The 15,706-nt window shown below is 41.0% G+C and overlaps 1 protein-coding gene across 4 annotated transcripts in view; it reads right to left on the minus strand.

Annotated features, from left to right (window-relative positions):
• Window positions 1–13,042, minus strand: part of Awh (LIM/homeobox protein arrowhead) — a 37,708-nt gene extending 24,666 nt beyond the window's left edge. For 2 of the 4 annotated variants that reach the window (XM_076433091.1, XM_076433088.1), the window contains exon 1: window positions 12,777–13,040. In XM_076433091.1, coding sequence (XP_076289206.1) covers window positions 12,777–12,782 — 6 coding nt within the window. In that variant the 5' untranslated portion in view covers window positions 12,783–13,040. Of the gene's footprint in view, window positions 1–12,776 lie in introns of all 4 variants that reach the window. The other 2 variants (XM_076433089.1, XM_076433090.1) reach the window with 2 other exon arrangements.
• Between the last annotated feature and the right edge of the window lie 2,664 nt (window positions 13,043–15,706).

Genomic DNA, 15,706 nt, shown 5'->3' on the forward strand with positions numbered 1-15,706 from the left:
AACCCCCATCTGCCATAAGATCGTCAGTATCGAGCAGCTTAGGACATCACGAGCGACGATGCGATCGCATATTGCTCGATATTGTTGGATAGGACTGGAAACTCTTAGAGCACTCATAACGATTCTGCTTAAAACTAGAAGAACGCTCTTTCAGATGGCACCAAAATCGTTAAGTAATTCGAATTCAGTCAGAAGTTATGTGATCGTAGAAAAAAGGGGGAAGGAACTTATTTGCACACCTAATATAAATACAATCCTTGGCGATCCGCTAACTCAGAAAATGACGTGCATTTTACCGCGTGTCGCTTCCAAGGGCACGGATCAAGTTTTAATATTGGAAAATCAACCCGTACAGCCCTATAATTGCCAGTTTATTAATTACACACCCCGGAGCATCCCCCATCTGCCATAAGATCGTCAGTATCGAGCAGCTTAGGACATCACGAGCGACGATGCGATCGCATCGGCGCAACACGGGACTGGTGTATGGTTAGGATGTGCGAACATTTGGTTGGTTATGGTTGGTGGTTAACCATACGTCACGGGGAGCCGCACACAATGGTGGCGCACGGGAGTTACATAATGGCATTGTAACGTAATACCTGCAAGCCGTAGGTACCGCGTCTATACCTACACCTAACACTTAACGTTCGTGTATGTGTGTGTCTGTCGTAAGGTCACTGTATTGACTATCACGAATAGAGGGAGAGAGAGAGAGAAATTCAGAGACCTCGTCATAGGACCAGCCCCGTGAGTTATGGTGAACGATGTACCCTCCCATTTGTACTGGGACCCCCTGACTCCTCTACGGTTGCGGGCTGCGGTCGCACGGCCTGTCAGAGGCGTGATTTTCGGAGTTTATTATGAGAATGATAGGCGAGAATAGAAACCCGGCCTATGACACTGTCGCAGGAACCGTTCGGCCACTTTCTGTATCCTGGAAAACTCTTTTTTCCACGAACTTGTCTGCCATTATTGGAACATCAATGCCGCTTTAACTCTTTCTACCAATTTTCAATTCCTTCCCTTATTATATCTCGGAACAAAGTAAAGGAAAAACTTATTCCATCTCGATTGGGATAAAAGCTTTGTGATAGCTGCGTGCTGCCGAATAATACCAATTACGCCTCGTGAAAGTAAAAGTAGAACTTTTCAGGAAGACAGAGGTCTAGATAGATTGATCTTTCATCTAGCGCTTTTGGCTACTGAAAATCCCCATCTTTTGCACCCTTGAAGTTTTATCAGTTTTTCAACAAATTGCATAATATTACACTCGGAAAAGTTGAAAATGTTTGGCCCCCTGGATGAAAGTTCAGCCGAATCCGGTTAAAACCGAGAATTTTGGAGTGTGCTGCTCCATTGAAAAATATTTGGCGTCAGAATCGATCCTGTCTCGGCCACTCGAGAGTCATAATCCGATCTGCGGACTTTAGCCGGAGAATAACCCCGGCTGTTCGTCCGCCTTATTGCCTTATTTACACAAAGGTGGATCGGTGAACGGTCCGCGGAGAGAGGACGCAAAACCCATAGAGAGAGGACTGGTGTACACGGGGTTTGTACACGCCTCTATTCAAGACGGCCATGAGGCCCCATTCTTGGGTTCTCGAGTGGTTTCGATTTCGGTCCGCTTGTCGACGGACAGCCACCACCCCGGGTATGACTTTCAAACTTTGAAAGCCTGTCGACGGGAGGTCCTATGGGGATACTGGCGAGCCCTTTTCCTATGGTGCGGTGTTCTCGCGCCGGCTCCGTGTCACTTTCCGGTCCGCGACACGGTGTCCCATTGAAACCGATACTTCTTTTTCGTCTATGATGCCTATGGGGTCCCAGCCACCACTGGTAATAACGATAATGCTACCTACAATGCCAACGACGGCTTCAAGGATCCTCGAGACCCGTACCTTGCCCTTGAGGCTGCAACCTGACGAGAAAATAATTTTTGGCAAATTGGACCTGACACTGTTTTTACCAAAACTGTTTTGCGTAATGTACAGAATTTTATTTTAACCTCACATCCTGCTAATTTTTATGAATTAAAAGTAATACAATTATTCATTCTCAGGCTGCTGATGAGAAGCTAATTTTTGTCAAATTGGACCTGACTCGTGACACTGTTTTCCGTAATAGATAGAATTTTATTTTCACCCCTCGTCCTGCTAATTTTTATAAATTTAAAGTAATACAATTACTTATTCTTTAATCTGATGAAAAGCTAATTTTTGGCAAATTGAACCTGACACTGTTTTGCGTAATATACAGACTTTTATTTTAACCCCACATCCTGCTAATTTTTATAAATTAGAAGTAATACAATTACTTATTCTGTAACCTGACGAGGAGCTAATTTTTGGCAAATTGGACCTGACACTGATTTTATCAAAACTGTTTTACGTTATACATAGATAGAATTTTATTTTCACTCCACGACCTGCTAATTTTCACGAATTAAAAGTAATACAATTACTTACTCTGCAGCCTGACGAGAAGCTAATTTTTGAAAATTGGACCTGACTCGTGACACTGTTTTCCATGATAGATAGTATTTTATTTTCACCTCTCGTCCTGCTAATTTTTATGAATTAAGAGTAATACAATTACTTATTCTTTAATTTGACGGAAAGCTAATTTTTGGCAAATTAGACCTAACATTGATTTTACCAAAACTGTTTTACGTCACAGACAGAATTTTATTTTCATTTCACGACCTGCTAATTTTCACGAATTAAAAGTAATACAATTACTTACTCTGCAGCCTGACGAGAAGCTAATTTTTGAAAATTGGACCTGACTCGTGACACTGTTTCCCGTAATAGATAGAATTTTATTTTCATCCCTCGTCCTGCTAATTTTTATGAATTGAAAGTAACGCAACAATATTTTTAAATTCTTTAAACGTTTCCACCGTTCTCTGGATCGACTAATTTCCGCGATAAAATATCCGCAGTGATCAATGAGACCGGGTAAAAGAGGAACGTGATCACGGTGTTTCTGGAGTATGCGATTTTTTGGTGGGACACTAGAGGGGTGCGAAATGCAAACGACCGATCGAGTCCGTCTTTTTGATCACGAACCCTTTTCTCGACGGTCCCGGAATAATAATGGGAACGATACACCTTCGCCCTGTGGTTCTTATACTCGCATACTCGCTATAGTCGAGCGCGGTGGTTATGCTAATTGGGGGAACGATTTTATTCCGGGTAGAAGGGACGAGGAACGCGAAGAAACGTCGCCGCGTTCGATGACAAACTGCGTATTCCGTGAATTCCCGCGGGAAAGACGAAGATACGAGATAATATATCGCGATAGCCCCGTGGAAGCAAAACGAATCGAGAGCCACACTTCTGGCACTCTATTAATAAAATGCAAACATATGTTAATGTGACGGGTTTCCGCTATCAGCTGAATCAATTTATTATCTAGATCCAGGGCTCCTTCGATCTGCGATTTCGTGTGACGATGGGGAGGACGCACGCATCCTTGATCCCTCAGGAATCTTAATTATTAGTCCCGGTGGATTGATTTGTTTTTAATGTTGAAATATGCGTAACTGGTTTCCTGGACATGTCCGAGGATTTTAATACACGTTCTCGGTAATGGAGTTAACTTATTTTGTACTTTATTATTAGAGCGGATCTTTATGCAAAATAAAAAGTTTTAAATTTGCACTAAACCGGCGTGAAATAGAAATTTATTTTCTTTCTGTGTAATCGGTTGAAAATAATGTACATGTGTACTCATTTTTGTCGTAAGTAGACTGCGGATGTCCATGCAATTTTCAATTTTTGTAGGCAAATTTTAAGAACATGGTCTCATGTAAAATCTTATTTCAGTGGTAGTAGTTTTTGTACATCCGAAATAACTAGAAATCTCGCATTAAATTCTGTGGAATTTTATTTTATAGCATTTTTCTCGAAAATTTTTTGAAGCCATAAATGTATAAAGATCCGCAGTCTAGTCATAAAATCCGCTGTCTATTCATTATAGTGCAGTTTATGAAAAATGGCGGAGTCCGAAGAGCGATCGAGCACCCAACAAACCACCTTATCCATTGAATAATTCCCGAACGCTAATAAATCGAGCACTCTCTTTGAATTCTAATTAGATTTACGTCTTTCCGGATTCTGCGGCAGCCTTGCACGGTGCAGCATCATTGTAGCGGACAGTTATAGTGTAGCTAATAGCGAGTCGAATCCGTCCGAAGCCATTCAGCGCATTAGTTGAGCGATCGACAATGGTGTCGCGAAACCAGAAATCGGATGGCGATTTAAATGGATTTCGAGTGGCTAGTCGGCTCCTTGAACGGAGCAGGACTGTCCATTGTGTCGACGGGGGATCGTTTCTTCTTTATAGGCAGCCTCCAGCAGCGGTGACCCAACGGATGGGGGGAACGGGGGGGTAAAAGATTTTTCTACGAAGGCGTGAAGAGAGGCTCGTGCCCTTTTTCTGTTCGGTGCCACTCGAAAAGCCGCTCGAAACACACAAAAACCAGACGAGCATTATTTTCCCGTAGCATCCTCTCCCTCTCCCTCTCTCTCTCTCTCTCTCTCTCTCTCCGCCCCTCTTTCTCGAGAGAGTGGTGGAGGATCGGCTGAAAGGGCGAGCGAAAGAGGGATGCCTGTAGCGGGCCACTTTGTCAACTTGTCACCTGGGTCCCGAAAACGCGAAAGAAAACGAACGAAAGGCCCCTCGGGTAGAAGGGAACGAGTCTCGTTCTTGTTCGCACCAGGAAGTCTTGACTCCACTCTTCCTGGAGATGTTCCTCGCCTCCTTCTCTTTTTTGTTTCTTTCTTTGGCATCGAGAATCTCGAAGACTCTCATGCCCCTCTCGATTTCTCGCTTTGAGCCGGCCTGTAGGATTGTCTTTGCTTGTTTATCGGATCCCGGATTGTTCGACGAAGTTATAATACTTGGACTACCGAGTCCGTAGAATTTTCAGTTAGGGAGTAGACTCTTTTTTCCAGGATTGCAAGGGTGCGGGTTTCGCGTTCTCATTTCTCGATATTACAAAAATGGGGGTTTTCAGTAGCCAAAAACGCTGGATAAAAGATCGATTTAGGGCGCCATCGCCCTCAAAAGTCCTATTTTTCCGTTTACAATGCGTAATTTGCATTATTCGGAAGCATACAACTGCGCATGTAGCTATTAGGTTGTAAAGAAAAAAATGCTGGATTTTTGTTCCTTCGTTTTAATTGCAATTTTATACCAATAAATATTTACCTTAATTTAATGAGTTATATGTCATTTTAAAGCTTGCTTTACGCTCTATTTAATTATGCTTTTGATATTTAATTTTATTCAATTTTTGTTAAATTATTTGGCTTTTATTTCAGGATGTCAAAACGCGATTTTCGCCTTATTTTTTTCTACGAGTTCAAACTTGGAAGTTTCTACGAGTTTAAACGAAGGAATATCAACGAAGTATGGGGCGAAGGAAGTGTCAACGAATGCACAGTGCAGCGCTGGTATCAGAAGTTTCTCGCTGGCAACGACAGCCAAATGATTTAATAAAAATTTGAATAAAATGAAATATCAAAAGCATAATTAAATAGAGCGTAAACAAGCTTTAAAATGACATATCACTCGTTAAATGAAGGTAAATATTTATTGGTATAAAATTGCAATTAAAACAAAGGGCCAAAAATTCTTTTCAACCTTATATTTTCATAGCTACATGCTACCGAATAATGCAAATTACGCCTCGTAAACGAAAAAACAGGACTTTTGAGGGCGATGGCGCCCTAGATCGATCTTTTATCTAGCGTTTCTGACTACTGCAAACCCCCATTTTTGTTATATCGAGAAGTGAGAACGCGAATCCCGCACCCTTGCAATGCCGGAAACGAGTCTACCGCCTTCAGAATTAGTTGAAGACGAAAATTCCGAAACGAATTAAATAATCAAGCATAGAATATAATTAGAGTATAATTATAGCGAACGAGGTCGCCTGGCCGTCGCACGTGATCAAGCTGAGCGACTTAAGTGTTACGCGAAAGCCTAAAGTTCATAGTCCTGATCACGATCTTGCATATTCCTGGCTAGATTAGGGACTCGAATTGATGAGGGTGGAGGCGCGAGGTTAATTAACGACACGGCTATATCTTGTCGATATTTGACACGCTTAATAGACGTTCGGCTAGTGGAAATCGATGTAGTCGCTGATAGATTGATAAATTTACTAGCTGCTGAGGATTACACTGATGAATCACCCGAGCGACGTTAACATTGGTCGGATAGTCGATTATACAGTGTTATTCGCAAAACACCGCTGTGACGAAAATCAACAAATTATTCAGTTGTCAGGTCGCAAAGTATAAAACTTGACAAATGTAATTGAAATTTGTGTTTTATTTGACAAGTTTCATACTTAACGATCCCTGATAACACTCGTATTCTTCAAATGACCGGCTCCAGATTTTTTATTCCACAATTATTGAAATTGTAAAGATGTTTTCGTGGTTAATCATTAAATAAATTCATTTAGTTACAGTCGATATTGTAATATTATAATAAATTTAATCTTGTCATTTTTATAAGGCAATGTGTACCGGCTACTTGTAAAACTTCGTTGGTTCAGCGTTAAAGTAAAAATGTCCGAACCGATTGAAAACGATTCTGCAGGTTCGGAGGAAGGAGTTCGCGACGCCGATCGAATAAAGTTGAAACATCGCTGCAACGTCCCAGTTTGTTTAATGCCACATCGATTCTCCATGGTTTACACGTAGCTAGTTTGCGCGGGGCTGCTACTTTCCCCCGCGAGGATTCTCTGTATTCCACGAACACGAGGCGTAAATCCGTTTCAGCTAGGAAACAAACACGCGAGCCAATTAGAAACGAACACTTTGTACAGGGGGCTCCCGCGATTCGAGAAGGTCACCGTCCAACAGAAGACTTATCTGTATTCACAAGTTCTCGTTAGAGGAATTTATTAGTTTATATGTCGGCCGATGTCGATGAATACTTGAACCACTGATTAACCATGCGGACCTTGCCCAGTTACGGTGAACCATGATCCCATGCAATTTAGCACTAAACCTACCACGAACGGCCAAAGGGACCGGTTCCAGATTTTTTATTTTACAATTATTGAAATAATAAAGAAAAAAACTGTTTGAAAACCACGCTTATATTACAGTGCACTAAAAAGGAGAAAATAACTTTTTTCCTGGTTCTCCATAAAATACCGAATCCAGTTAAATGATTAATAATGTTTTTTCCCAAAATTTTAAGCAATTAGGTCAAAATTTCTTAAAATAGTCATAAATAGACTGCGGATTCTTACATTTCTTACCTGAATTGCAACAAACTGGAGTGAAATAGAAATTTACTTTCTTCCTTATAATATTTAGTAGGTTGAAATCAATTGTATAATGGTATGTTTAAATTTTCGTAATATTTTTGCTATTTTAAATTACACCTACTCATTTTTGTCATAGATGCATAAAATCCGCATTCTAGTCATAAATTTAAATAAAATCATGACATAGTGACTGTACGAATAAAAGCGTGGATTACGAAGATTACGTCAATATATGTATACATATGTATAGTTCAGCGCTCTACACTTTTATTTTTATAGTCACCAATGTCATGATTTGATTTAAATTTATATTAAATTTGTCTATCTATTCCGACACTAATTTTATAACAGAAGAAATTTTCAACTAATTGCTTAAAATTTTGGGGAAAAATATTATTAATCATTTAACTGGATTCAGTATTTTATGGAGAACCAGGAAAAAAATTATTTTCTCCTTTTTAATGTATTTTAATATAAGCGTGTTACTTTTTATATATTTTATTTTCTACTTTTATTGTGTCATCGAAAGCAGATGTGTATACAAAACAGCAAGATTGGACTATGGGAAGAGGTTTAAAATTCGATTACAAGATTTTACGCATACGACAACACGGCAAGTTAATATAAGCGTTGTAATAAAAATGATTTCATAAGGAATAATTGTATATTTTTAGTAGAGCACGTATCACAATAAGGGCCGCACAATGTCTAAATAAAATTAATTTTGTCATTTTTATAAGGGAACACGTACGTACCAGTTACTTTTAAGGCTCGGTAGGTTTAATGTTAATAACAATACTGTTATCGACAATATATACAATTTTTTACGCGTTTATTCGAAGCAATTTATTTTAGAATCATTAACCCTTGCCGTACGTTTTTCTTTACAGTTATAGTGATTAAAACGTTCTCATGCACAAAAATGTCGTAGAAGGGAAAGGAAAATTCATATTTTTTGTATGGCTACATTTATTTTAATGCTTAAATATTGATTACAAATGAATCAAATTTTATTTCATCTAAAATAGAACGCGTAACATTCACATTTGTTAGACATTGTTAATACCCTCCACCGCGAGTCTGGCTCGTCAAAATACGGCAAGGGGTTAATAGAATTCAATTGACACTGTTGTACGTTCATAAAATTTTCCAGTGGCTACAGATTTAGCACAGTGCTTTGCTTAGAAGAAATATTTGCTCAGACACACATTGGACCCCCTATCAAAATCTATCTTCTCTATCTGAATCAAATATTTGCACAGATAGTGGAACACTATCTGTTCCTCTCGTCAATCAATAAAAGAATAATTTTTGCGACCACATTCGTTATTATTCATCCATGCGTCAACTCGGGAAAATTTCCACGATCGGATTAGTAGCCTTCTATGCTATACTCGAATAAAAAGTTACTCGATGATCGTTGTGTAGCTATTTTATAAAGCATCGCGAGCGACCGATAAATATGGAAAGTGACTCGGAAACGGTAGTTCGCTGCGAGTGAAATGAACGGAGATCGATAAAGCAGAATTAACGCGGAGATTCCGAGAGATCAGTGAAGATTAATGATGTGAAAGGGCACGCGGATCTTGCTCGTATCTTGCGTAAAACGGATCATCCGGAGTTACGATCTATGGGATCGGCGAGACGTCCGATGACGTCCGCCTTGGACGCTCCGACAAACCTCTCCAGCTCTGTTGGGGACTGTGGAATGGGCGTCTAACATTTTACACAATTAAATCACGTTGCGAAACCAGCAGTATAATCGTAGACGAATTTTAAACATTATAGAATAATTTTTTAAAAATATTCAGAGTCGCTAGAACTGATGGTAGCTAGATAAGAGAATGGCACTGGCAAAAATTAATTCCCAATGAAGTGCACTTCAAGCGTACAACCATAACCTCCACAGGAAAACGTCCAGAACAAAGCAGCGCTATTAAACAGGTAGCTTCAGCCAGCAAAACGTCCCCTAACTCAGGCCAGGGTAAAACTTGAGGACTTCCAGTGAGCGTAATCGAGGAAACAAATGGATATTCATAAACTGGAGTCTTCGCACTACGATTTAAGGTAGCGTAGCTGACAATGGTCGATGATTTTCATTCATGAAATCGCGTCGCGAAGTACCGATGCATCAGCCCCGCGAAATCCGTAAGTTCCCGTGCAACAGCCCGAGGTACAATATAAGGAATTACGTTGAGGATGTTACAGGGATTCAGCGGCGAGGACGACAAGGATATCCGTGAGATATACCTACGCAAAGACAGCAGCAGAAATCGTAAATAGCTGTACGATCAAAATCGGGACGGGCCACTGTGCACGGCGGCCCACGCGGAAAGGGCTCCGGTGTAGAAAACAGCCTTCTGGTTGGTGTCCGGTGCGTGTGTGGTCCAGTAAATTGTCGACGTAAGGCGCAAAATGCCGCATCAGCCTGATCCGGAGTTATATGACTCCGTTTTTAGAGAACGAGGACCGAACGCACAGAGAAAGAGAGAGAGGCCGAGAGATTCGCGTGGTTGAAGCCGCCGACCTGTTCAAGTGAATCGGACCCTTGATTGGGGAAAATACTGCCCCAGAGCGTCGCAAACTGCCCTTGCTAATTAGTCGTAAACATTTCTCGCCGGTTCTTCCATTGGCGCTCAAGGAGGACTCGGTGTTCGGAAGACAAGGGAGTAAACACGAGCTAAAAATGGTGAGATTATTTATGTGGCTGCAAGGATAAACGCCGCATATGTCAATTTTAAAAAATTAATTTTACGCATTAATTAAAAAAACTCACAAAAACAAATACGAGGGACTCCAAAAAGTAAGGGTGGATTTATAGTGGAGCTGCGAGCATATCGATGATAGCGGCGCGGTGAAAACAAACCAACATGCGTGACAACATTTCGACACATACTAATGAAAAAGTATGATACATATGTATTTTCATTGTTTTTCTTTATTTTCACCGCACAGCTCACCTCGCTGCTCCACTATAAATCCACACTAATGTAATTTAACAGAAGTACTTTAAACTGCAATATCTCGAAAGTGAAAGTATACGTAGAACATTCTACCTTGCAAATTTATTGTTTTCGTCATTTTGTGCAACTTTCGTGAACGTCACAATTTCGGAAAACTTGAGTTTATGCATTAACCCTTTGCCCTACGATGTATTTTACGGTTTCAATGGTTACAACTTTTTTTGTAGTTCGTAGTTTCCTAAAGAAGAAAAAAATTTATATCTGTTGTATGCCTACATGTTCTCCAATAAGGATACATTAACAAAATCAAAATAGAATTTCGTCTCGATTTAAAGGCAATTAATAACTCTATACATTCGTTAGAACCTGTGCGAAATCTTCATCGCGAGTCTGACACGATATTGTAGGGCAAGGGGTTAATTGAGGTGTAGAGCGTAGAATTTACGTATTCACCAGAAGAAAGGCACGGAAACATATTCGAACGGCTCCAAAAAGTAATGCAATTTAATACTTTACCTACCGGAAGCCTATTAATAGGATTTTCAATAATTATGTTGTACCAAAAAAAAGCATAGAAATTTTCTTTTACATTGCAATCTTAAATGAAACTATTAGATGACGTTATTGAGGGTGATTTGTTAGTTCACAATGAAAATTGCTATTGCTATTGAAGGTTCCATTAAAAAGTGTTTAGCCATGTACCATAGATTTTTCAAAATTATGCAATAATCACCGGTCGGTAATGTGTTAACACAGGAAAACTTTAAACTGCAATATCTCGAAAGTGAAAGTATACATATGTAGAACATTCTACCTTGCAAATTTATTGTTTTCGTCATTTTTTGCAACTTTCGCGAATGTCACAATTTCGGAAAACTTGAGTTTGTGCATTAATTGAGCTTTAGAGCGTAGAATTTACGTATTTACACAAGAAAAAAGGCACGAAAACAAATTCGAACGGCTCCAAAAAGTAATGCAACTTAACAGAAAAACTTTATACAGCAATATGTAGAACATTCTACGTTGCAAATTTATTTTTCTCGTCATCTTGTGCAACTTTCGCGAACGGATTTCTTCGCAATCGAATCCTCGAATAATCAGGATAATTAAAGATTGGAGTCCGATTGCGAGATGGACATTAAGATTGCCGCAGCGATGACCATCAAAGCGCCGGTGACAACGCAGAGAAGCACGCATGTATACCGGTATTCGAGGATATTTAGCATACAGAGGGTCAGTCGAAAGGACACACGATCGACATCCCGACAAGACAATCGCACATAGCGATCGAGCGTAATCCGCCACCCCTATTTCGCGAAGCCATATCCCAACGACCGCGCCTTATAATGCATCGAGGGCGTCTCACTCTCGTTTTATCCGTTTTGCATCGAGGATTCCCATCCGTTCACACTGTTTCCTTTTTATTTTTGCAGAGCGGTATCGCGGCAGGGAGACGCGAGCTGTCCACCAACGCTCATCAACCTCATCAAGCCTGGTCGAGACGGATCTAGGGATCTTACTTCTTGAGGAACTCGCAGAGATAGGACGTGCGTTGGCTCTTCTGCTTGGTAGTCGAAGGATGTGGCGGTAGGATTCTAATTTTTTAATTTGATCATCGTGTATAGGCCAATCCGAGTTAATTGGAATATTTTGTTCATCTTTAACATGTTTTCCGAATCTCCGGTAGCTAAGTTCTGCTAGCAGCTAATGTCTGTGGAAGGCTTGGAAAGCTAAGATAATCTTTCAGCAAGTCTATAATCTTGCAGAGGCATTTAGACAAGTTTCTAATCCAATCTTTGGAAGTGTGTCTCGGTCATGCAACCGTCGAGAAAATTAGAATACCGAAGTTTTATGGCTCGCTATGGACATTACGGGGATGACATCGCATATTTCTAACTATTCATCATCGTTCGTTGCTTATCTAAAGATTTGTAAGCAATGAGTCGCGAATGTTCAGACTCATCCGAGACTTCCCTAAGGGTTTTCTACGGTGATCAACTGTGACTCCTGTTGTACCGTGCACCTCTGGGATGGTTGAATAAATTCCCGAAGGAGCGAATGAAGCTCGAACTGAATAAAATCCTCGGAGCTGGGAAATAATTACTCACTCGATTCAGTATTAATATAATCTAACGCATAAGACTCGGGGCTGCAATTTCAGGGGGTGGTGAATTATAATCTACACTCTACACTAGACCCTATCAGAGACCTGGACAGATTGTCAGCTTAGTAGTATTACCAAGAATTGCAGGACCATTTATTTCCACAAACTAACTTGTCATCCTCTCAATCTGCAAGAAGCTCCAAAGCCCGATACTGGGGACTGCAACCTCAGGGGGTTGTTAAATCACAGTTCACTCTAAATACCTATCAGGTGAGACTGATAGCCAGAAAACAATACTAACAATTGTGTTCTAACCCATTCTCACGGTACAACTCTCCGTCCACACGATCGTCAACAGCCTCCACCATAAAATCGAGACTCGGGACAGGAGTTTAAGGGGGTGTGCACTTACCTTCATGATTTCAGGGGATGCAAGTACGATACTTCGGTCGGCCAGCGATATCCCTCGCAGTATCGATCACAGGAGCGTAATCCGGAATCCCAAACGCATCGCGTCGAACCGCGCGGAAGATAAACGGATTCACGGGGCTTGCGAGCAAGCGATAGCTACGCCCGAGGAGCGCAGCATGGCTCGAGACTCGGTGCGCTCGACAGTATAATAACGTAATTCCCGAGCGGGGTACACTCACGGACACAATCCACGAAGAACGCGAAGCCGAGTGCTTGGTCGAACCGGTGGGCGTGACCGAAACGTTTCAGGGCTGGGCTAGGATCATGTTGCACCCCATTGGGCTGTTTCAGCCCCGCCTATTCGAACGAATGTGGCGGTGCCACGCGATACACAGCGCGCGCGCGATCATCAACCCCTCTCCTCTGACAGCGCCACTCTTCCTCGATTGGTCGCCACTCACACCAGGATCATTCTCGAAGATCTTTCTCCCTAGACGGAGATAGCCCCGGCGTAATTGTACAACACGTCCCGATAGCTTTCAATGAGATGTTCCCGGAGTTTGGAACTTCGTTTTGGAAATATGGAATCCCGCGGATACCCTCGACGTTTTCTGTCCTCCGCTCGAGACCTCGGTTCGTCGACACTGTAAGGGGTGGATTTTTTTATTGGTCCGGTGGTGGGACGTCTGAGGATTTTATTTTTGTTTGTCGGTCCTCCGGACGGTGGAGACTTGACAAGAATTACATTTCTCTTGGGATGTTCGAGTGAATTTTAATTTTGCCAAAATCAATCGTGGAAAAAAGATTCATAATCACTGTCCACCGTGTACATTGTCAATCCATATATATTATGTAAAAATGTATTTAAAATCTATAACATTATTAGTTTATATTTATGTAAATTTGTACAATTTATAGAATCCGATCTAATTGTCAGATTATACAGTCTCGTTTTGACAGCAAGAGGGTTGAAGAGTTTTTGGGGAAATTCACAATTATTGTCCATCGTGTACACTGTCCATTTCCCATAGAAAATGTGTCTGAGAAATAGTATTGTAATATCGACGGTGGACGGTCCACGGTGTGTTACGGGCTCCGGATAAATCGCGTGCAAACTTATGCAGTGGAACATGCGAGGAGCGTGAGTTTAATCTACTAACCCATAAGCCCGGACAGACGGTTTCGGACTAAAGGGGATCGAGGATAAGAGATACTGAGTGGACGGCGCTGGGTTATCCCTGCAAACCTCGGAGGTGGACTTAAAGGCTTCGGATTCTTATTTCCCCATAAATAATTTTAATGACGCGCCGCGGCGGTTCAGGTATAGGGTGAAAGCTATGCGGGGCCCCTGGTACCTGTAGGCAGCCTCGTATTGTTATTTATTATATTCGCCGTATACATATGCGAATAAGCGTTCTACGCAGAGCCGCGGCCTGCGCCTGTGGAAACGCGAAAACCACTGTCGGTGAACGTGCCACACGATAAAACTCACCAGCCATTTTTCACGAGTCCGTTTCGTACCGAGTAACCATACTGCCCGCGTATTTTTCATGTTGCGTGTTCGTTCCGGCACACTAGCGTTCCATTTCTTCGCCAACTTTTACTGAGAGTTAAAAAAGCAACATTTAAGGGGTAGACACGTTTTTCCCGAAGATACACCCACGAATTCCTGATAACCAAACAAAACCCACCAGAGTGCACAACATACGCCGTAACCAACAATATACAACATATCCTACGTGAATGTCCTAAATTCTCTACACAACGATCCAGATTTTCCAACGAGAATGACCTCAAGACAAATCTTGACGAAGACAACATTGGAAACGTCATCCTCTTTTTTAAATCTATCGATATACAAGAAACTGTTATAAATTTTTTCTTCTTTTTGCTGTTCCCCACCACAATGTAAACATTAACCGTAACCCCTCTCCACAAATAACATGTAAGATATATTTGATGTGAACCATGTGGTGTCGCTAGTGACCTAGCTGTTAATGCGACCACATAGATATAAACTATAAATAAATAAATAAATAAAACGTTTTTCCCGAGTTGCAAGGGTGCTGGATGCGCTTTCTCATTTCCCGATAATGCAAAGATGGGGTGTTTCAGTAGTGAAAAGCGCTAGATAAAAGATCAATCTAGGTCTCGATCATCCTCAAAAGCAGGGCTTCGGAATCGGAATCGTGGAGTCGGAATCGGAGTTTGGGAGTAATTGCTGATCATGGAGTCGGAGCCGGAGTAAGAAAAAGCTATAGTATATCGACTCCCGGAGTCGGAGTCAGAGTCGAAAAAAAATATATCGACTCCGACTCCAACTCTGGCTCTTTTGTTTATAAATCATTAATAGATTTATGTATACATAAATAAATTGCTAATATGTATTGTATATGTGTGTATTGTATACCTCGACACTATGTAGAGGAGAAACAGTTAAAGTTATAGAGAGTGGCAGTATTTTTTCTAACTATTTCCTGAAAGTGAGAAAGTAACAGTAGTGTTGAGTTGTATCAGAGTTATCTGTTCCATATTCTTAGACTTTAATACAATATTTCAACTATTTATTCAGTTTTATTACAACTCTTAATTATTTTGAGTACATATTTTTCAATTTGGAGAGTGGAGTCGGAGTCGGAGTCGAAATCGGCGTCGGAGTCGGATTCGGATTTGGAGTTAGAGGTAAAAAGAATGAGGAGTTGGAGTTGGAGTCGGAGTCGGATTTAAGAATTTTATCTACCGACTCCGCAGCTCTGTTCAAATGTCCTATTTTTACTATAATTATGTGTATACAGGGTGCGACGCAAATTAGTCCCCACGATTTTTCAGCCCCTCCGGATGGTCGGACAGAAAAATGTTTCTCACCAAAGTTAATCAGTATTTAACCGGCAAGAAATTGCAATATTTTAAGTTTAAAAAAAGATCGACATT

This window comes from Lasioglossum baleicum, chromosome 11 (assembly GCF_051020765.1).
Source record: "Lasioglossum baleicum chromosome 11, iyLasBale1, whole genome shotgun sequence".
Lineage (NCBI taxonomy): Eukaryota > Metazoa > Arthropoda > Insecta > Hymenoptera > Halictidae > Lasioglossum > Lasioglossum baleicum.